Source organism: Bos grunniens, chromosome 20, assembly GCF_055505025.1.
Source record: "Bos grunniens cultivar Pamir isolate PY7600 chromosome 20, Bosgru_T2T1.0, whole genome shotgun sequence".
Classification (NCBI taxonomy): Eukaryota; Metazoa; Chordata; class Mammalia; order Artiodactyla; family Bovidae; genus Bos; species Bos grunniens.
The window spans coordinates 57,957,032-57,979,865 of record NC_141184.1 but is presented as its reverse complement, the minus strand read 5'-3'; the positions used below and the strand labels follow the sequence as shown (position 1 = coordinate 57,979,865).

Here is a 22,834-nt window from a genome sequence, read left to right as displayed (position 1 = left end):
ATTATATAACAACTTTGGACATTTTTATAAAATGATGAGTAAACCCATTAACATTTTGCTATGGGAAACCCACAGTGAATCCAAGAACCAGAGAACTAGTGATTAGCATTACCAATATCAGACTGAATTATCTGTATTAAACAAAGAATAAATCGATCTCTTATCCATATTTGATACTTCACTTCAAAAAATGTTTATTGCCTTAAAGATATATTACGGTCTTAGACAAATTATACATTTTGTACTTCTGTTTCAAAACAACACATCAGCTATCGTCTATTACATATCTTTGGCCATAATAAGCAGAATATGGGCTGGTCTTTCAATTTGAATTACATTATGTCACATGAGTATCATTCCCAACAGAATTGGTTTTAGTTTTATTAAAAAAAAATCATTACACTTCAGGCGAGTTAAGAAAAAATCCTGTAAAATTAGATTCTGTGAATTTATCAAAATCCAAACTATTCACTATAATTCACAGGAATATCTAATAGAACTAGTGGAAAAGCAGTAACACAACAAAAAGAGTAGAACATTTTACCTTTAAATTCAGTTTGAGTAATAATTCATCACAATTCATTTAAAGGAAAGCTGCTCAAAGCAGAACCCAGAAAGTTCCTGACTTAATTGGAAAACCTAGGAATGCACCTGATATTTACTTCTGGGACACAAATTGTATACATAACCACACACTTAAAAACTTATTTATCTGTTTCACTTATTACTCAGTTCATTCAGAAATTCTTTTTTTTGACAATCACTGTAATTCATTACATACTAAAAATAACACCATATTTATGCACAAATAAATTAATTTTCCCAGTAAGAGCTAATCTTCCTTTAAGAAGATTCCCCACATATTCACAGTACATAATATCACAGAACACCCATATCTGGCCTAAATGTCTCTGAATTGTAGCATTACAAGATGGAAGTTCATTGTTCCTGATAATTCGATTGAGTTTTGCCCAAATGTCTTCCAGAGTCTGGTTGTTACAAATAGTGTGTTCTATTGTCCATCTTGCTCTATAAAATGAGTGCAAATTTAGTGCCTTTAGATTATCTTGCAGTTTTTTAGACAAAGGAGAAACATTTTCAGTACAGTTACTGCTGGGAAGTGATGATACACTCCAAGACCTTTTTTTGTGCCGTTTTTCTTTTTCTGCATGTTTCTCCAGACTTCCAGAATTAGCCTGTTCATTCAGCGTGTGTGATTGGATTAAGTGCTTCTTTCTTTTCAAATTAGGCTGAAACTCCAACAGATCTACTGTGCAATCATAACTCTGTGATTTAATACTACGTTCTGAAATGGCTAAGTACTGTCTCACATCTTCAGCTGCCTCTTCAGAAATCCCAGGCGGTGACCTTTTAGGTTTGAGTGGAAGTCTGGACCCATCACGTGGAAACCAAGGAATAAATCTCAATAGCGGACGTGTAGGAAAGTCTTGAATTGCTTTCTCTGCAATTTTTGGCAGTTGTGTGGGATCACTCTCATATGGTCGATAATGTAATATTACTTCTGTAGTCATTCTGCAGTAATCCTTCTATTCTTAATGAAGAGAAAATTTCTTAGCTGAGCTCCTCAGAGCTAGAATGTAATTTATAATTACAAGACTCTCTCTCTTTCCAAATCAGAGGTAAACAGGACCTAAAGTGGAAGTATTACAAAGAATAAGATATGGTAGGGAGAGCCTATATACAGATAGGCAGGGAAAAAAAGAAAAAAAACAAACCAATTCTAATATGATATTTATCAGAGTGCTACTGATAAATGTGAATGCAGTCCACAAAACTGGAAGTCCTTTCTCTCAAGAAAATAAGGAATCTGGATTACATACCCTTAACATCCTTTTAGCCTAAAAGTTCTAACAATCAACATATTTAACTGAACAGATGTAACAGATTTGGAAGTACTGATATTAACATATTAATATATAATCAACACTATAGCAAAAACAAAAAGTAAATTAAGATTTTTAAAATACTAGAGTCATATGAGGAGAAGGCAATGGCACCCCACTCCAGTACTACTGCCTGGAAAATCCCATGGAGGAGAAGCCTGGTAGGCTGCAGTCCATGGGGTCGCTAAGAGTCGGACATGACTGAGCGACCACGACTGAGCGACTTCACTTTCACTTTTCACTTTCATGCTTTGGAGAAGGAAATGGCAACCCACTCCAGTGTTCTTGCCTGGAGAATCCCATGGACAGGGGAACCTGGCGGGCTGCCGTCTATGGGGTCACACAGAGTCGGACACGACTGAAGTGACTTAGCAGCAGCAGCAGCAGAGTCATATGAAGATAATGAACAAAAATGCAATAGTACTTAAAAATCTGAGATGTGAATTGAGTAAAATGAAAATCACTGTAATTTTTAATCTACCTTGAAGAAAATGGATCCTCTCATACTTTAAAATTACATGAATTCTACCAAATATAATACTTAAATGATTTTATTTCATTCTCAGAAGTAAACACTTGAAGTGCAAATGAAAACATGAAAATGGTTTAACCTTTTATTTTAATCAGACTAGGTAGGAACTGGTTTCATGACAAAGTCTCATCTATATAATTGGGGCATTTAAGCAGTGTCAAAACCTTAGTAGCTTGGCTCCTGAATTCCAATTGGGAGGATGAACAAGAAGGCTAGAGCTTTACTTTTTTCCTCTTAGAACACAGAAGTCTTCAAGTTACACCAAATTAAGTCATCAAAAGTAAGTGCCAGTACACAACACGCAGGTTCAATAATGCAGCAAGAATACTGGAGGGGGTTGCCATTTCCTCCTCCAGGGAATCTTCCCCTCCCAGGAACTGAACCCAGGTCTCTTGCATTGCAGGCAGACTCTTTACTGACTGAGCTATGAGGGAAGCCCTAGCACAGCCATAAATAAATAAAATTTTAAAAACAAACAAAAAAGAGGTTGAATCATTTCTTCCAAAAATCATCAGAGAACTACTTGATGACGTTCTCCTGTTGCCACGATGACTGTGAGTGGAGGCTCCATGTCATGATGTCACAACACTCATTTGACCAATGTTCTGAAAAGTCAAAAGTAACCAATCTCATAATGATTCTTTTCTCTACTGTTAATGTTCACTAACAGATTTGACAACTCTTAAATTCAAAATGACTGTGATTCTTAACATCCATTTTCAACATGGTTCTAAATATAGATAGCATATTCTTTTATTACTTAATAATGCTTTTAGTTTTTCTTCTTTCCATTTTTACATTTCAAGATATGACATTGAGAATTATTTCACTGTTGTCTGAACTTACTCAGTGTTGTATTCCAGGGACACTGAAGTTGTGAGAATGCCTTAATATTTTACATATTAAACTGATATATTTGGCATTCAACGATTAGAACTTGTGAAAATTCTTGGATAAATAGGACAATGGAGAAAATGGGTCCAAAGAGCTTTAAGAAAGCTGAAACTGACGTGACTTTCAAATAACTTGTCCTTTTAGGTTGCCAAAATACTCCTTCCCAGGAACCTTCTGTTTTTGAAAATAAAAAATACCTGGGAAAGACCACTGTAGCAGCCTAAAAAGACAATGGCAGTTAGCCTCCACATCACTGGAATTTATCCTTGAATGTGTATAAAATGACATCTAGTAGCTAACAGAACTTCTCCAAATTTCCATCAAAATACTAAGGGAATAGGAGCATTTGAAAATGCTCTTTTCTTCATTTGGAGACAACACAGAGTCTTGGAAAGATGAAGGCCCTATGTTGAAATACCACCTCAATCACTTACTAGCTTTGTGATCTGGAAAAAGTTTAACTGAGAGTTAAGCAATATAGTACTTTGGCCACCTCATGCGAAGAGTTGACTCACTGAAAAGACTCTGATGCTGGGAGGGATTAGGGGCAGGAGCAGAAGGGGACGACAGAGGATGAGATGGCTGGATGGCATCATTGACTCGATGGACGTGAGTCTTAGTGAACTCCGGGAGCTGGTGATGGACAGGGAGGCCTGGCGTGCTGCGATTCATGGGGTCGCGGAGAGTCGGACACGACTGAGCGACTGAACTGAACTGAAGCAATATATATTCTACATATCTGACATACTGAGCTAAAAAACGTGACAATTTCTCTTCTTTCTTTCTTTCAGAAATAAGCCATTTTAGTCCAGGCCATTTGCTCAGGCTAAGCTCACATGTCTTACTATTAGTTAACATTTAAAATTCTTAGTTCCATAGTCAGAGACAGTTCTGATAACCCCAACTATCAGTACATGCTTTTCGTATAAATGAAACCGGTGAGCTTCTGGAATGTCTGATGCTTACAGCATAAGTTAGGGGGTAAGAATCCCTCAAAATGAATACCACAAGAAAGGTTAAATGCAGTTCAGCTGAATTCACATGTCTACCAAGCATCTTCTCAGTTCAGTCCAAGAAGATATTGGTAACCACAAAGTAGTGCGCCTAAGAAATAAGTGCATATGTGGTAGTAGAAAACAGATAAAATAAAGCTAAAGGCATTCCAAATAAAAGATCTCAGAGAACAATCTAAGATCTCAGGAATTTTAGAGAAAGTATACCCTGCTGGTTCTCTTAAATAATAATCCAATCAAATCATCAAACTTACTCAAAACTGTATGCTGTATACAGAAAATGAAAATTGATACGAATTTTCCCATACACAATACTCTGAAGTAAACTGCAGTGAGTTTTAACAAACCTAAATTATATGTTGTAGTACTACGCATTTCTAAATGCTTGGCACAATACTAGTCTAATTTCACAGGTAAAGTTGAAGCCTGGTAAATTTGTCACTGCCGAATGAAGAGACGAGACAGGAGGAAAAACCACTTTAGATTAATCATCTCGGTTCACAAAGGGCTCTCCCCGGGTAGGGTGGGAACTTCAGCATCTGCGGCTAAAATCTGTTTGGTGGCTTCAGCAACATTTACCAGGGTAAGTAATTTACCAGGTATCTATTTTATTACAAGTGGAGGAGGAAATGGCAACCCACTCCAGGATTCTTGCCTGGAAAATCCCATGGATAAAGAGCCTGGCGGGCTATAGTCTATGGAGTTGCAAAGAGTCGGACATGACTGGCTGACTGAGCACGCATATTCCATCCAGTCGCAGGGAGGAGAGGGGGTCTCAAACCTAAAAAGCGAAGAAGAAAATAGCTTCCTCTCGCTCCACGGCAAGAAACTGAACAGGAGGGCGAGCACTGACTGTTTAAGAAGGACGAGGTCTACATCCCAGGGGTCATGTCTACGTGCCAAAAGCTGCAAGAACTAGTGAGAAAAGGGGAGAACACAGTGTATAGAGAACCCGGTTCGCAAAAATTTACCTTTCAGGGCCAGCAGGTGCTCCTGCTTGGGGGGATTCACCTCCATTTTGACCGGCACTTTGAACCCACTGCCTACGGAGGCTGAAGAGGTTCACTTAGCTCGGAAGAAAACAGAAAGCGCACGTTCCGGAAGACAGGGCATCACATTCCCAATCGTTTGTTCTCTGCCGGTGGTGCCTTAAATTCTCTTCTTTCCACGTCCTTTAGCGACTCAATGGCTTCTTTTTACCAAAGCCATCTCTTGCCTCTTAGAGACTTATACATAAAATACTTCTCTATTTTCCAGCCACAATCACAAACCGCGACTTCAAGAAATCACTCCTCGGAGACAATACAGGCCCTGCAAATACCTTCATCTCTCAGTAAATGCTGTAGATGGGGCATGCTGGGATTTGTAGTTTAAAAGCCGCATGGCATGCAGGGAGATGCAGTCCCCTTTCGTCCAGTCCATTTTCCAAATGGGGAGAAAAGGTCGTAAGTGGAGCAAGAATTTCACCCCAAAACCTTACTTCTGTTTTAGCCCCTTATTTTTTGCTTTAATTTTACTCCTCCCATCAATCTGATGGAAGTCTGAGGGAGAAAATCTCCAGACTCTTCAATAAAAATAACAAAGCTCCCACTCGCAAGCCTGTGCTGGCGTGAAGAGGTGCGAGGAAGCCGCCTCGGCGACGCCCGGCGTCGTAGTGCGCCTGTGCGCCAGCGGCAAGCGCCGAGGCTTCTGGGTAGGTGGCTTTACCCCGCCCCTCATGTGAAGGCCTTCTCGGCTGCTTCAGTGGCGAGGCTCCTTCTAGGATGGCTGCTCTGGTTGTAAACAAGCCTGGAGCGGGACTAGACAGTGGTCGTCAGGGCAGCCGGGGGACGGCCGTGGTGAAGGTGAGGGACCTTGCGTGCTCTGTTCTCCGCCATCGGCCTCCCTTCGGTTCATCCCGGAGATCTGGCTTTTTTTTGGGCGGGTTGCGCGGACTCGGGTCCCTCTCGGCTTTACAAGCCTATGCTTCCCCTCCGGATCTTTATCCCTTCAGGCCTGAGGTTACCGGGTCTCCTGGTCATTCTAGTCCTTTGTAGTCGCCAACGGGGACTTTTGTGAAAAGGAGCCTATGGGCCTGTGAGAGTGACCTGGGCTGATCTTTCCCCAGGCCTTCTGTTTTTAGCTAAACCCAACAGACATTAATAAGCTTATTTTTATGAAATTGATCCATTATTATTGACAGATACTATTTTAGATATTTCACCTCTTCAATATCTATTTATAAAGTAATTGTTGATTCTAGTTTTACAAGTGAGGAAACTCAGGTTTCGGTTAACACTGTAGCTGAGCCAGAGTTGACTGCTCTAAAGTATTCTTTTCGTTACTGCAGTACATCTTTTTAATCAGACCTCTGTTATTGGTTGACCTGCCCTCTCCTCTTTTGCTAGTACGGGTGTTCAACAGCCCCGTTAATGCTCAGGAATATGAATTACCCTATGTTTGAAGTTTCAAATTCTGCCATGTTTAAATGCTCCAAAATGGGTTTACCAAAAATTCAGTTGAAATAACTGTAGAATCCACTTTTCCGTATATAGATAGATCTGGAAGGGAGAACTGATCTTAATAACCTTCAGAATCCCCTGTAATCTCGGATAGTGGTTGGTAATTCTTATTCCTGGCTACATATTACTGAGGACTTAAAAAAAAACAACACACAAACGATTTAATCCCCCAGTTATGCTTAAGTTGATATCAGTATATATTTTTGCATTCCCAGAATGCTTTTAATGTGCAACTAGGGTTCAAAACCATTGGAGGAGATATCTGAAATTCTTTTAAGATCTTGAGTAATAGGCACCTGTGGTTTTTCATCTAATGTTGGTTTCATATGACAACGAATGATACATTTTTGCCTCAACTGTGTTATCAATCAGTATTGGTGGTTGTTGATTCGTCTTTAAATATTAATAAAGTTATTTTGAAGATACATAGCATGTCTGAGATGTGAAGGTGCCCTCATTATTTGGCTTGTATGGTTGAGATTTTATTTATTGAATTGTGCTTTTTCTAAGTAGAGAATACCTGAAGATTATTTTGTGAAATAACTTGAAATAAGAAGTAATAGGAATGTATGTTACTACTGTCTCTGCTTTTGTTACCTTGTTTGTCTTAAAATCTGAAAAATATACCAAAACCTGATGTAACTCCAGTTTATTAAAGCATAGAGTTTGGTAAATTAGAGGCTCTTTTTGTTAATTTTCATTTTTATATGTAAACGTGACTGAGGTGTGCAGTAGGATAGTCCTTTTTGGCAAGATCCTCATACTATAATTTGTAACATAAATTACAAATTAAATTAAAAAAAATCTCATGGCCATTGTTATAGATGAAAGTAAGAAGTGTTTATTGGAAGGTAAAAGTTGAAGTATATAATGCTAATGTTTGCATATATAAAATGACTTCCTGCTTTATGAATGAGTTGATATTGATAGTTTTCTCATTAGGAAAAACAGAAATTGGATATAAAATTATTTATGTTCACAAAAGAATAGTGAGCTGCCTTCAGTTCAGTTCAGTTCAGTCGCTCAGTCCTGTCTGACTCTTTGCGACCCCATGAATCGCAGCACGCCAGGCCTCCCTGTCCATCACCAACTCCTGGAGTTTACCCAAACTCACGTCCATTGAGTTGGTGATGCCATCCAACCATCTCATCCTCTGTTGTTCCCTTCTCCTCCTGCCCCCAATCCCTCCCAGCATCAGAGTCTTTTCCAATGAGTCAACTCTTTGCATGAGTGGCCAAAGTATTGGAGTTTCAGCTTCAACATCAGTCCTTCCAATGAACACCCAGGACTGATCTCCTTTAGGATGGACTGGTTGGATCTCCTTACAGTTCAAGGGATTCTCAAGAGTCTTCTCCAACACCACAGTTCAAAAGCATCAATTCTTTGGCGCTCAGCCTTCTTCACAGTCCAACTCTCACATCCGTACATGACCACAGGAAAAACCATAGCCTTGACTAGACAAACCTTTGTTGGCAAAGTAATGTCTCTGCTTTTGAATTATGCTATCTAGGTTGGTCATAACTTTCCTTCCAAGGAGTAAGTGTCTTTTAATTTCATGGCTGCAATCACCATCTGCAGTGATTTGGAGCCCAGAAAAATAAAGTCTAACACTGTTTCCCCATCTATTTCCCATGAAGGGACCAGATGCCATGATCTTTGTTTTCTGAATGTTGAGCTTTCAGCCAACTTTTTCACTCCCATCTTTGATTTTCATCAAGAGGCTTTTTAGTTCCTCTTCACTTTCTGCCATAAGGGTGGTGTCATCTGCGTATCTGAGGTTATTGATATTTCTCCGGGCTGTCTTGATTCTTGTGTTTCTTCCAGTCCAGCGTTTCTCATGATGTACTCTGCATATAAGTTAAATAAGCAGAGTGACAATATACAGCCTTGACGTACTCCTTTTCCTATTTGGAACCAGTCTGTTGTTCCATGTCCAGTTCTAACTGTTGCTTCCTGACCTTAGTCCTTTGAAAATATGGCCTTCTTTATTAAAATTTAATTTACATGTGGTAAGTTTGAAGCCCTCTTTGGCATATTGTGAAGTTTGTAAAACTAAGAGCTTTTTTCCTATCTAGAACTTAATTTCTTATGCTGTTAGCCACAATTCCTATTCATAAATACTGAAGAAAAAAATTTCTTACTCTATTATTTACTGAGATGATGCAAAATAGTCTAGTAACTTGGTTTACTAGAATTTTTACTAAAATTCAATGGAATTTTGCTAGTGCTTTTTGAAAAAAAACTATGGTAGTAACATGAATAATGATGCTGTTAAAGATACAAGATCTGAATGAAAAAAGTAAAATTTTAATTTGGTTCTTTGGAGTTTTGTCATATATAATGGTAATATATTATGGTGTCTCTATAGTGAGAACATTTATTTAAAATGTTGCACTTACTTTGTAATATCTAATTTCTATTGTGAATATCTTTTCTGTAATTTGATATGGAAGATTTTTTTCTTATATTTAACTGATGCTTTTTTACTGACTTTTAAAAAAAATGCAGGATAATATGAAGTATATTGTATATATGTGTGTAAATGTACATATATATATGATTTATGTGTAGTTATTCCCCAGCTGTTTCCATTCTTCAAAGAGAACTACAGGTCCAGTGTAATGTTTCCTGTGTATCATGCCAGAAAGAAAGTAGGCTTGTAAAACAATATATATATAAATATATATAAAGGAGAGTGAAAAAGTTGGCTTAAAGCTCATCATTTAGAAAAATAATATCATGGCATCTGGTCCCATCACTTCATGGCAAGTAGATGGGGAAACAGTGGAAACAGTGTCAGACTTTATTTTTCTGAGCTCCAACCAGTCCATTCTAAAGGAGATCAGTCCTGGGTGTTTTTTGGAAGGAATGATGCTAAAGCTGAAACTGCAATACTTTGGCCACCTCATGTGAAGAGTTGACTCATTGGAAAAGACTCTGATGCTGGGAGGGATTGGGGGCAGGAAGAGAAGGGGACGACAGAGGATGAGATGGCTGGATGGCATTACCGACTTGATGGACGTGAGTTTGAGTGAACTCTGGGAGTTGGTGATGGACAGGGAGGCCTGGCGTGCTGCAGTTCATGGGGTTGCAAAGAAGTGGACATGACTGAGGGACTGAACTACTAATATTCTCTTTAGCTCCCCAAAGATATATACTTGCAAAACAGTGTATGTAAAAATATATGCCTCCTTTATATCTTCTCCATTATGCAAAAGTTAAATATTCTGTATCTCATTTTTCACTTTGCTTTATTGATATGGAATCTTACTGTGTATACATAAAAAGTTTCCTGACTCTTCCTCCCTAGATTGCATGTGTGCGTATGTGCTCAGTCATGTCTGACCCTTTGTGACCCTGTGGACTGGAGCCTGTCAGGCTCCTCCTCCATGGGATTCTCCAGGCAAGAATACTGGGGTGGGTTGCTGTTTCCTCCTCCAGGGGATCTTTCCAACCCAGGAATCAAACCTCCTCTCCTTCATCTCCTACATTGCAAGTGGATTCTTTACTCATGAGCCATCTGGGAATTAACCCACTAGACTGCATAGTTTTGCAGTATATGAATATTGCTTAATTTATTTTCTGTGTATGTTTACTTTGTTTCTAATATTTTGCTAATGCAAAAGATGCTTGAAGGGATAATATATAGATATTCTTATACACATGTGATACACTTAGAGGATAAATTCCTGAAAGTAGAATTACTAAGCTATTCACATTGTTGGTAGGTCAAATTGCCTTCCATGGGGGCTATATCAGTCAATAAACAGTTCACAGCAACCAGCAGTTTATCTACTCTCCCACACTTTCATCAGTAGAAAGTGTTATCAGCTTTTTAAAATATAATCCGAAAAAAGTATATTGATATAGCTTCAACTGATTTCAAAATGCTTTGAGTGAGATTGGACATCTTTTCATATAATTAAAGATCTGTTTTCATTGCCTTTTCTGTGAACTGTGTGTTACATTTAAGCTTCTTTTGGACCATACTGGGATGCAAGCCAGTCATAAATTATCAGTTTATTTTCAGTGAAAAACATTAACATTTCATGTGCTGACTCCAACTTGATTGTAGAGTTAATATTAAAGTTTTACTGGATTAAGTCTGATTTTCACTCTGGGTTTTCAGTGTGTGGTTTTTTATTTAACCTTGTAGTATGTATTTGTTGGGGGGTGGTGGTTAGCTGAACTGTTTTAAAATTTTTATTTTGTTGGACTTTATTAACCTAAGCACATAGGTGCTTGGTATTTGGAATACCTTGTTCCTGAAGGCTTTGGTCTAACAGGGTAAGGCAGGCTGGAAAGGCAATTAAAGTATTAAAAGTGTTTTGGGTATTGAGATCAACACTTATCCATGGAACATGGGAAGCCTAAGGATAGTGTGTTCACTTAGGAATTTGTTAGTTTATTAATGTTAAAAAAGAATCCCTAGGAAAATGTCTCTTTAGCTGTTTCTTCAGTGTTAACGTAAAGAAAGAGGCAAAAACAGTTTGGTGTGTGCTGTGAACTGCAGGTTATTTGATACAGTTTGAGAATAGAATTTGAAAGAAGAGAAGCAGTAGAACAGGAGCCATACTGCGGCAGGTCACAGATGGTGGTTCTGGAATTTGGGTTACAAGCAAACAGTTCAGTGTAGGTATGTTTAAAAAAATTATTAAATTGTGGAAAACTTCAAATATATAAGAAATAACCTTCATTGATATAAACATAGTTTGTTGGCTAATTATAAAACAAACTCATGGGCTGAAGAATTAGAATATGCCAATTCTTGTCACCCTTCTTTCTTTTTAATTGAAGTATGCCTTTTTTTTTTTTTTACTTGAAGTATAGTTGATTAGTCATCTTTCCTATGACTGACTCCGTGTACTTTCACAAGTCAGGTACCTGTGATTGGAACTAGATAAACAACAAGCTCTCTAACCCAGGGGCATTATTATTAATTGAGAACATGGAATTGAAATGTAAGTCTAACTGCATTCTTACCTTTACATTGTATGATGTAAATGTATGTTAGAAGATACTTGAAAATTACTTATATTCTTGTCTTAACAACTTCTTTATCATTTACCAGGTAAGTTGTCATTCTAGCACATTTATCAAATTATTTTTGTCCAAATTAATGATGGGTGTTCTGAGGGTTAGTTAATTGCAGAGAAATTGTTTATGAACCCAGCTTCAGTAGAGTTATATACTGTTAGGTATTCACATATAACGAATCATGTCATAATTTTCAAAACTTAAGATGTTAACTTACAACATTGTTTTGGTCCTTGACACTTATCCTTCCAAGGAGATTTCACTGTGATGTAATTTTTGTGAGATCTGTCAGATGAAGTGATAAAAGATGATTTAAGATTTTACACCTAGACAGTTTTTTTTCATGGAGGAATAAAGTAACAAGATCGATTCATTAAATAAGATCAGACTTTTTTTTTAGCCTAAAATATTTATGCTTTAAAGTCATTTAAAGAGCACATATGTTCTTTCCAATTATTAGGTGCTGGAATGTGGAGTTTGTGAAGATGTCTTTTCTTTGCAAGGAGACAAAGTGCCTCGCCTTCTGCTTTGTGGTCATACAGTCTGCCATGACTGTCTCACTCGGCTGCCTCTTCATGGAAGAGCAATCCGTTGCCCTTTTGATCGGCAAGTAACAGAACTAGGTAGGAAAAAAATATATATATAAAATTGTTCATGTAATACAAATGTCATGGTAGACAATTTCTTTTTGTTTGATTTTAAAAATTATAAAATTCTGGGAGTTCCCTGGCAGTCCAGTGGTTAGGACTCTGTGCTTCTGCTGCAGGATGAATGGGATCTTTTCCTGATCGGAAAACATGCCAAGGTGTGGCCAAAAAAATAAAAAGAAACAAAATTCCAAGGAGGTTTCATTTTCCTTTAAAAGCAGTAGTCCTGAAGCTATAAACTAGCCCATTCTTAGGGACTAACTTTATTTCATCTTTTAGGATTTTTATATTCAGTACTTATAGATCAATAGTTTTAAGACACCTGAGAAAGATATGCTAATCTTTTCCACTTTCCTGTAAAACAGGGTTTACCTTAGACATGAATAGGCCATTAAGGAAAATACAGTTAAGTACTTGGAGTTTCAACATGGTATTTATTGATATCAAAGACAGAAGAATTTTTAGCATTTGATAACTACTAACTACTTCTTGTTCTCTGTTAAAATGTGTTTAAAGGTTTGGTGGATTTTTTTCAGTTTTTTGCATACTTTTCAGACTTTGCTTTATAGTTTTCAAAATGAGTTATTACTATTGGATACCAGATTTGGAAATGACATTTATTAACATTTGAACAGTTATCTTACAACCATAAATTCTGTGTTTATTCTTTTTAATGGTGGAATTTTCTCCAAAATTAATAGTTTAAGGTTGTCATTTATTTTTAGTTTAGTAGTACTGTTTAAGACTGTTCAGACTATATATCATGTGGAACACATTTGAAATTAAACCACCAGGAAAACAAGCATGAGTACCCAGATTTTTAGACCAGAAAGCTTTAAAATGCTAAGAAACATTGTTGTAAAATGTTTTCTTATAAGGGTAGGATAGAATGGGTTTTTTAAGATTTTGGTAGTCTTTGATTTAACTAAGTAGTATGCTCATTTGCCAGAAAGCTAATATAAGACAGTGTTAGCATTATTATGGATAGCATTAACTTACCATTACTCAAGAAATAATAAGGTTCGGGGGGAGATGTCTTTATTTTTACATTGTTTTTATTGTCCTTTTATTCTGTAATTTATATATATCATACCATCTTCTTTATATAAAACTGTATAGAAGTAGTAATACTTTGTGAATGTAAGATGGACCCTTTCTTCCTTTTGAAGGGCACTGTATCTTCTCTACATAAATACCACAGTGTGGGTTGTTACTACCCTCACTGTGATAACCTAGGAATTCGTGACAGGTAATGGTTAGTGATATCCTAGCTGAAATCAATCAAACCAGTAATTTTGCCTTGAATATAGGTTGTAATTTCTATGTTCTTGTTCAGTGATTAAGTCATGTCCAGTTCTTTGTGACCCCATGGACTGCAGCACACCAGGCTTCCTTGTCTTTCACTATCTCCTAGAGTTTGCTCAAACTAATGCCCATTGAGTTGGTGATGCCATCCAATCATCTCATCCTCTGTTGAGGATCCATCTCATCCTCCTCATCATCTTATCTCATCTTTTTCTGCCTCCGCTCAATCTTTCCCAGCATCAGGGTCTTTTCCGGTGAGTTGGCTATTCACTTCAGCTGGACAAACTACTGGGGCTTTGGTTTCAGCATCAATCCTTCCAGTGAATATTCAGGGTTGATTTCCTTTAGGATTGACTGGTTTAATCTCCTTGCTGTCCAATGGACTCTCGAGAGTCTTCTCCAGCACCACAGTTTGAAAGCATTAGTTCTTTAGCGCTCAGCCTTCTTTATGGTCCAGCTCTCACATCTGAAAAACCATAGCTTTAACTGTATGAACCTTTGCGGGCAAAGTGATGTCTCTGCTTTTTAATACACTGTGTAGGTTCATCATCGCTTTTCTTCCAAGGAGCCACTGTCTTTTAATTTCATGGCTGCAGTCATTGTCTGCAGTGATTTTGGAGCCTGAGAAAATAAAATATGTCACTGTTTCCTTTTTTCTCCATCTGTATACCATGAAGTGATGGGACCGGATGCCATTATCTTAGTTTTTTGAATGTAGAGTTTAAGCCAGTGTTTTCTCTCTCCTCTTTCACCCTCAAGAGGCTCTTTAGTTCCTTCTCGTTTTCTGCCATTAGAATGTTGTCATCCACATATCTGAGGTTGTTAATATTTCTCCCAGCAATCTTGATCCCAGCTTGTGATTCATCTAGCCTGGCATTTTGCATGTTGTGTGGTAATTACTATACCTTTTAGCTTAGAATTTTACTCTAATTCGAGCCTATGGAATATGTGTTAATGACTCTTGATATAGTTTGATGTCATTATTTTTAAATTTGTGCTTAAAATCTATTATAGAAATTATATATATATATATAAATTGCAGAAAACTTGGAAAATCTATTAAAAAATATAACAAAATCATTTGTATTTCCTGCTTATAAAATCAAGTTACTGTTTTTTTTTTCTTTTCCATTATGACTTATTACAGGATATTGAATAGAGTTCTCTGTGCTATACAGTAGGACCTTGTCATTTATCCATTCTATATATAATAGTTTACACCTACTAATCCCAAACTCCCAACCCATCCCTCCCTTCTACCACCCCAGTCCCCATGAACTGCTGTTAATATGAAAGAATCAAAATTAGAATTCTTCTTTAGTATCAGTAATTGTTTATCATAGTTATTAGTACTGGTTAGTATTATTTGTGGTTCTTCTCTTCTTTCCTCATGGTAAAATTATACCTCCCTGCTCTCTTATGATTAGGTAGGCAGAGCTGTGTGATTTTCCTGTAACTAGTGAAATTATGAGTAGAAGTGAAGAGTTAACTTCCAGGTAGAAGCTGTTAAGGATAGATTTATGATAGTTTGTAGTAAATTGTTTTCTCTGCTATAGTGAGGTGATACAGGTGGTTGGAGCCTCAGTGGCCTGTGTCCTTGATCATGGACAGTAGGGAACAGAATCTCTCTTGTCTTCACCAACCCCTGAGATGTTATATGAGCAAAAAGCAAATCTTTGTTGTTTTAAGTCATTGAGATGTTGATTTATTTTGATAGTCACAGAAAGATTAAGTGATATCTTAGGCAGTTGATAGATACTGTTTAAATACTACTAGGAGTTTATGTGGAGAAGGCGATGGCACCCTACTCCAATACTCTTGTCCGTGGAGAATCCCAGGGATGGGGGAGCCTGGTGGGCTGCCATCTGTGGGGTCGCACAGAGTCGGACACGACTGAAGTGACTTAGCAGCAGCAGCAGCAGGAGTTTATGTGTTTGTGTTTAATATATAATTAAAGTATTTGGATACTGTCAAGATAATATTTTTAAATAAAAGACTTAGTGTACTTCTGAATCTTTTATAAACAAAGTGGGTAGAACTCAGTTTGATGTAGAATGTGTGTGAAAAATTAAATCCGTTGAGAAAGCCTTGCTAGGATGGCAAGACAGGGGGAAATGCTGGGTAGGGGCTGCATAAAGATACTTGGGAAGGGAGGTCACAGAAATCAGACAGGAGGGTAAAGATATTTAGCCTAGTTAAAAAAATTTTTTGGGGGAACCATAACTAGAAATGGCTTTTTTCCTTACCTTTTCTTCCAACTTTCCTTCTTCCTTTCTTTTTTCTTCCTTCCCTTCCTCCCTTAGTAAAGAGGGGCCAAGAAGGACGGAAGCCTTGTAACCATTGACTTCATTATTCTTTTGTTTTTCAATGAGTGTGTATTAGATGGCAGCTTTGTGTTAGATGGTATTTGTTGTATAGAAGCTCCGCATAACAGATATTCCTTCTAATTTCCAGAGGATCTATCTTTTATTTATAGTCTTAGGAAGAGTTTGTGTTGTGTGTGCTCATGTGTGTGGCCACGTATGCATGCACGTATGTTTGTTCGCGTGGCCTTTTATGGTCAGTTCTGGGGAAAAGAGGCATTGGTCCTCACTCACATGCGCCCTACAGTCTTACCTACCAAAAAGGGAGTATCGTCAGACTTTAGTGTGAAACTCTGTGTATGTATGTGAGAAGGAGTTTATGTATTTATTGATTGCCCTTAGGGTTCTAGGTTAGATGAGATATGGGGAAAATGTCTGTAGCTGCTCTAGTTCCAGTTTAGAGATGGATTTATTTTAGGTTAACTGTATCTTTCATACTGTGGTTTTCTAACATGCATCATATTTTATGACCATATTTGTGGTCATAAAATCAGTTTAATTGTCTGTGAATAAGATTTTTTAAAAAGAAATAGGATAAAACCAATCAGTGTGTTGCACACTGTGAGGGTGAATTTTGGTTTGTAAATCTTCTGTTTCAGTGGTGTGTGTGTGTGTGTGTGTGTATGTCTTATACTGGGTTGCAATGTAAAATGTATTTCTTACTGTAGGTTGCTGTTAAAAATATTTAAAGCACTTGTTTTAGTATATACACTAAAAGTCAGTGAGGAAATAGGATTTATAAATTATATTGAAGTTAAATTATAGAAAAAGAAAAAAATAAATTATAGAAAAAGAATAAGAGTTTTAAAAATGTTTCTACTTAGAGTGCTAAGGAGTTCTGTGCTTTAAAGAGAATATTTAATATTGCTGTTATAGCATTAACAGGAAATGGAGAAATTTTGAATTTTCAAAATCTAAACATTATTAATGATTGAACTGTGAGACATTGAAATTACTATCAGGATATGGGGTAAAATAAATAATATTCCATTTTGTTATATTTAGTTTATATGTTTATATTCTAGGAGATTCAGGTGTCTGGGGATTGAAAAAAAATTTTGCTTTATTGGAGCTTTTGGAAAGACTACAGAATGGACATAGTGGTCAGTATGGAGCTGCAGAAGAAGCCATTGGGATATCTGGAGAGGTATTGATTGAACTGTTGAAATATTTGTTGTGACCATGAATTTTTTTTTTAACTTAAAATATTTGCCATTATATGCACAATGTTACCTCACTTACCCTATAAAGTAGGGTTCCAGAGAGACAACTTGTCATTACATTATAGTTCTGAAGTCAACAGAATCCCCAGCTGAACAAAAGCAAAACTGAAGCTTGAATTCTCTGAAAATACTATACGCAAACTATATTTTTTGTATGAACTTGTTTCCTTATCATCATTAGTTCTACATAAGGGTAAAGTGAAAGAGTAAGATTATGGGTGAATACAAAGGATATGTAGCCTACTTTAAAGCAGAGGATGCAAAAGTAATCATTCAACAGTTAAAGCACAGAGAAAGAGAGAGGAACTCCATGAAAGGGACCTTTTAGCGTAGAGACGAAATGCCTTACAGGTAGCCATAGCTCCTGAGGGAATTACTATTAAATATCCTCATGAAAAGTTAAATTGTATGTAGATGTGCTCTCTTTATCCAGACAGGTTGGTGTCCAATAATTATTAGAAAGAAGGCCATTAACACAAGTTAAAATACATTTTGAGCATAAAATTTGTCTACATAACTCATAGACTGTTCTGAATATAGGAATAGTTGTTTAGTAAATAGTTAATAATTTTGACGAACACCTTGAAAACCACATATTTAGTATCAAGGAAAATGTCAGATTGACTTTTTACTTATCTTTTATTTAAACATGATTTCCTATATTAAGTGAATCAGTGAAAGTAATCTCAAACTGAAGCACTGTTTTCTAAAAATTTTGCAGTTCTTTTCCATGATTTATCTTTTACCTTTATTTTGAAAGATATCGAGGATTATCTAACGTTGATCCTACAAATTTGTCAGCTCTAGAAAGCAGAAGACATGACTTTTTAATTTTATACATATGCATTTTTCATAGTTGTAAACAAAATTGTTTAACTTTGGGTTCATTTTTTATTTACTGTGATACTGAATGATACCATTGATATATTTTCTAATTTTTATTTCTGCAGAAATTTATACCAAATCTTTTCCTTTCCAGTTATGGCCTTTTAGTATTCAGAAAAAGTTTTCGAAGCATTCTTGATTATCTGTCATGTGAAATTGACCACTCAGAATGCTTTTTACTAATTCATAAAAATAATAAACATTTATAAGGTTACATGTAACATAGGGTTTTATTTTATTTCTTTCTTAAATTTAATGATTTTCAACCAGAATAGTGCAGTGGACTCAACTATGGAGTCTTAGAAAAAATACACAGCCTGGACTTCATCTACACCTATTGAGCAATGAGTATTTCTCAGGTTGGAGTCCAAGCATCTATGTTTTTAAAAGCTTCACTTGGTTATCTAAATAATAAGATTTGTGCTTCTCTTTTCCTATACATTATGCTGACAAGTATATTTAAAGCAGGGGGGAGTATTTACTATCAGTTCTTTCAGTCTTAAAAAAAACAGACTTCTATTCTCTGTTGTTCGTTTCTTGTGTGTAAAGTGAGGGGTTTTTGCAGTAGATAACTTTGCACTGACAGTGAATCTAAAACAATGGTTGTATTTTTGGCCTCAAATTCATAGCATATTTTGATGATCAGTTTTGGAAATAGCTTTCACTTACCTATAGAAGTGAGTAGTGAATGACCTTTGTATTTAATGATCAGTTTATTTTTATATATACAAAGATTATGGGCTTTTATATTTCAAAATTTGGCATGTTATAATGATTGGGGTTTAGTTAAAAAAATTTTTTTTAATCAAATTATAGTTACTTTATAATATGTTCGTTTCAAGCATACATCAACATGGTTTGGTTATACACACACACACATTCTTTTTCAGATTCCTTTCCATTATAAATTGTTATAAGATACTGAGTATAGTTCCCTGTGTTGTACAGTTCCCTTGTTATTTTCCTATTTTATATATAGTAGTTTGTAATTTATTTCTCCTCCCTCTCCCTTGGTATCTGCTTTGGTAACGGTAAGTTTGTTTTCTGGGTCTCAGTCAGTTTCTGTTTAATAAAGTTTTACTACATTACTTTTTTGTTTATCAGAGCATCATTCGTTGTGATGAAGATGAAGCTCATGTTGCATCTGTATATTGCACTGTATGTGCAACTCACTTGTGCTCAGAATGTTCCCAAGTTACTCATTCTACGAAGACACTAGCAAAGCACAGGAGAGTGCCTCTAGCTGATAAACCTCATGAGAAGACCATGTGCTCTCAGCATCAAGTGCATGCCATTGAGTTTGTTTGCTTGGAAGATGGCTGTCAAACTAGCCCGCTCATGTGTTGTGTCTGCAAAGAATATGGGAAACACCAAGGTCACAAGGTATGAGTATAGTTAAAGTTGATAACTGTGCCTGCTTTGCCAGCCTACTGTTTATTTTCACTGACTTGGTTCTTTATACTAAAAGTAGAAACTGAAGAAGAGCTAAATGATAAATGAGTTGAGCTTGGTAGCATGAAAGGAAAAGAGAGGTTTATAATGACTTATCAAAAATTTCGGAGTCCTCATGATTCATTCTTTATTGAAAGTGGCTTTCCAGCAGGAAACAAAAAGTCCTTTTCTTTCTGTGCATGTTTTTGTAAAGCACTGGATTGTATTGATAATATATCAGTTGATGAACTAATGCTTGTGATCAAATTTTAGAGATTTCTTGGTTTCTTAGCAGTATATGAAATTCCAAATTTTAAATTATTTCTTTGAAGGATCAATAATTTTGGAATGAAGGCAAATTAGTATTTCTTAATGCTGTGATTTTGTAAATATGTTATAAAACCCACTTGCAGCTAATGCTTTTTTTATTAATAGGAGCCAGTTAAATAGCATTTTATATCATTAGTCAATACTATGAGTTCTTTTCTATAATTATGTTGCATCTTATAGCATTCAGTATTGGAACCAGAAGCTAACCAGATCCGAGCATCAATTTTAGATATGGCTCATTGCATACGGACCTTCACTGAGGAAATTTCAGATTATTCCAGAAAATTAGTTGGAATCGTTCAGCACATTGAAGGAGGAGAACAAATAGTCGAAGATGGAATTGGAATGGCCCACACAGAACATGTATGGATTTTTTTCCTCCTTATCCTTTTTTCCCTCTTACTTTTTCACCTTATAGGATTTATTGAGCAATTCCAATGTACGAGTACTGCATTAGTCAGTGGAAATAAGTTTTTTGAAAAGTCTCTGTCTTTAAGGAAATTTATTATCCATCGTGAAGAGTTTCAAGTGTGGTAACTGTTTACTTTGTGGGGGAAATGCAGGATGCCCTGGCAGTGTGCATATAAACAGCATTAACTTAGGTAAGTCTTGGAAGGCTTTCTAGAAGATGTGATGTCTAAACTGAGATTTAAGGGAATTTAGTCAGGGAGAAGAGTGAGATGGGGAGAGAGTTGTTCCAGAGAGGGAAGCATATGTTAAAATACCTGGAAGTGAGACTTGGACATATTGTAGAAACTTAACTAAGTTCACTGTGGTTGAAGCTTTGAGTATCGGGGTGGCAGATGGTAAGAAAAGATGTTGGAGAATTAAGGGCCAAATTGTGCAACGTCTTGTTAGCTATGTTAAAGAGTTTGGACTTTATCTCACAGGCAGTGATGAGCCATTGAAGAATTGTCATAGTAATAACTTAATCAGATTTGCATTAAGAAAGGTTGCTGTTTAATATAAAAAATGAATTGGAGGAACAACAAGATTGGAAGCAAGGAGACGACCTCTTGTGAGGTTGCTGAAATTATCTACTTGAGAATTGTTTGTGGCCCATAATACTGCAGTATTGAGGATGGAGAGAAGCACATGGCTTTGAGATGTTAAAGAAGTAGAATAGGTAGGTCATAGTGATTGATTGATAATATTGATTGATAGGTAACTTGGAGGGTCAAGCATGATGCCTAGGTTTCCACCTTGCCCAGCCTGGCGGATGGTTGTGCTCTAAACGGGGAGGAAGAAGAATTTGGGAGGGGATGATGAGACCAAGGTGGTAAGTTTAATTTGGATGTTGAATTTGTTATGTCTGTGAAATAAATGGAAATACCCCCCCCAACCAACCCCCAGTAAGGTGCAGAGTAAGTGGGTATTAGGAGGTGAGTGTGTCTAACTTCTAAGAGTTTGGCTATGAAGAGAAGGAAGGAACTTAGGCAGTAGTGGTAGTTGCTTTTAAAAATTGAATTGTAGAGGAGAAGCATTTGAGCCTCCCAGGTGGCACTAGTGGTAAAAACCTGCTTGCTAGTGCAGGAGTCTTAAGAGATGTGGGCTCAATCCCTGGGTCAGGAAGATCCCCTGGAAGAGGGCATGGCAACCCACTCCATTATTCTTGCCTGGAGAACTCCATGGACAGAGGAGCCTGGAAAGCTACAGTCCATACGGTCACAAAGAGTCGGACATAACTGAAGCGACTTAGCACACATGCATAGAGAAGAAAGGGATATTTTCAGACAGGAATATAAAACACAGGGACAGACAAAGTATAGTGGGTTTTTTTGGTAATCAAAATTAAAGCCAAGTCATTGGGAATAATGGCTAGAATAATGCTCTGTCAAACGTAGCCAGTAGCCTCATGTGGCTATTTAAGTTTAAATTATTTATCAATCCCAAGAAATAAAAAATTTACTTCCCCAGTCTCACTAGCTACATTTGAAGTACACTTTATATGTGTGTAGCTAGTGGCTACCATATTGGGCAGCACAGATATAGAACATGTCTGTCACCACATAAAATTCTATTGGATCTTGTTGTACTATGATGGAAATATTTATGCCCTCAATAAATATTTATTGAACATATCTCAAGTGCTAAACACTATTCTAGCTAAGGAGACAGCACTCTACAAGTCAAAAATACCACCTATGCAGAGTTTGCGTTCTATTGTGGGAAGAGAGACAATATACAAGTAAAATATGGCGGAAGTATTTTATTAGCTGCTTTGGAGAAAAATCCAGAGAAGGTGGTATTTTGGACAGGCTCCCTGAGAAGAGGCATTGAGCAAAGACCTAAAGGAGGTGAGAAAAGGGAACCATGCTAATATTGGGGGAAAGAACATTCTAGATCAAGTACAGAGGCCCTGCAGTTGGAGTGTGCTTTGTTTTCTTAAGAAACTTCGAGGAGGCTCAGTGTAGCTAAAACAGAATGATTAATGGAAAGCATAGCTGGAATTGATGTCAGAAAGGGCCTTATAGGCACTTGCTTTACTTTATTTCAGGAACGCTTTTCTTCAAAATGTTCATGTGGTTCCCTCTCCTACCTCCTTCAGGTCTCAGCTCAGATGGCTCTTTCTCAGGGATTCTGTCATTGAACATCCCATATAAAGGATTTTGGCGTTTACTCTGTGTGGGAAACCACGGGAGTGTTTTGAGCATAGTAATAATTAACATTCTGACTTAACATTTAAAATGATCAGTCTGGCTTCTGGATGGAGCATACGTTATAGGGAGCAGGGGTAGATCTAGTGAACCAAGTTAGAAGGCTATTACA

At 36.8% G+C, this 22,834-nt stretch overlaps 3 protein-coding genes across 17 annotated transcripts in view; 1 reads left to right on the top strand and 2 right to left on the bottom strand.

Moving 5' to 3' along the window:
• TRAPPC13 (trafficking protein particle complex subunit 13) overlaps window positions 1-5,687 on the bottom strand; it is a 35,866-nt gene extending 30,179 nt beyond the window's left edge. For all 13 annotated transcript variants that reach the window (XR_015148919.1, XR_015148920.1, XR_015148922.1 and 10 more), the window contains exon 1: window positions 5,315-5,687. Coding sequence is in view for 6 of the 13 variants with exons in the window: in XM_086361971.1 (XP_086218097.1) it covers window positions 5,315-5,360 (46 nt within the window). In the remaining 7 variants the exon portion in view is untranslated. The remainder of the gene's footprint in view (window positions 1-5,314) is intronic.
• Window positions 170-5,452, bottom strand: SHLD3 (shieldin complex subunit 3). The gene is made up of 2 exons (XM_086361988.1): window positions 5,315-5,452; window positions 170-1,651 (listed from the first exon to the last, which is right to left on the bottom strand). Exon 2 carries the CDS (start codon window positions 1,530-1,532, stop codon window positions 774-776), a length of 759 nt encoding a protein of 252 aa, XP_086218114.1. The 5' UTR covers window positions 1,533-1,651; window positions 5,315-5,452; the 3' UTR covers window positions 170-773.
• A 54-nt stretch (window positions 5,688-5,741) lies between the features above and the next one.
• TRIM23 (tripartite motif containing 23) overlaps window positions 5,742-22,834 on the top strand; it is a 37,815-nt gene continuing 20,722 nt past the window's right edge. The window contains exons 1-5 of one of the 3 annotated variants that reach the window (XM_086361969.1): window positions 5,742-6,187; window positions 12,342-12,504; window positions 17,222-17,343; window positions 19,409-19,687; window positions 20,246-20,428. In XM_086361969.1, coding sequence (XP_086218095.1) covers window positions 6,107-6,187; window positions 12,342-12,504; window positions 17,222-17,343; window positions 19,409-19,687; window positions 20,246-20,428 — 828 coding nt within the window. In that variant the 5' untranslated portion in view covers window positions 5,742-6,106. Of the gene's footprint in view, window positions 6,188-12,341; window positions 12,505-17,221; window positions 17,344-19,408; window positions 19,688-20,245; window positions 21,192-22,834 lie in introns of all 3 variants that reach the window. The other 2 variants (XM_086361970.1, XR_015148916.1) reach the window with 2 other exon arrangements.

Coding starts and splice junctions, on each gene's coding strand:
- SHLD3 (XM_086361988.1), bottom strand. CDS start 1,532: ATGACTACAGAAGTAATATTACATTATCGACCATATGAGAGTGATCCC.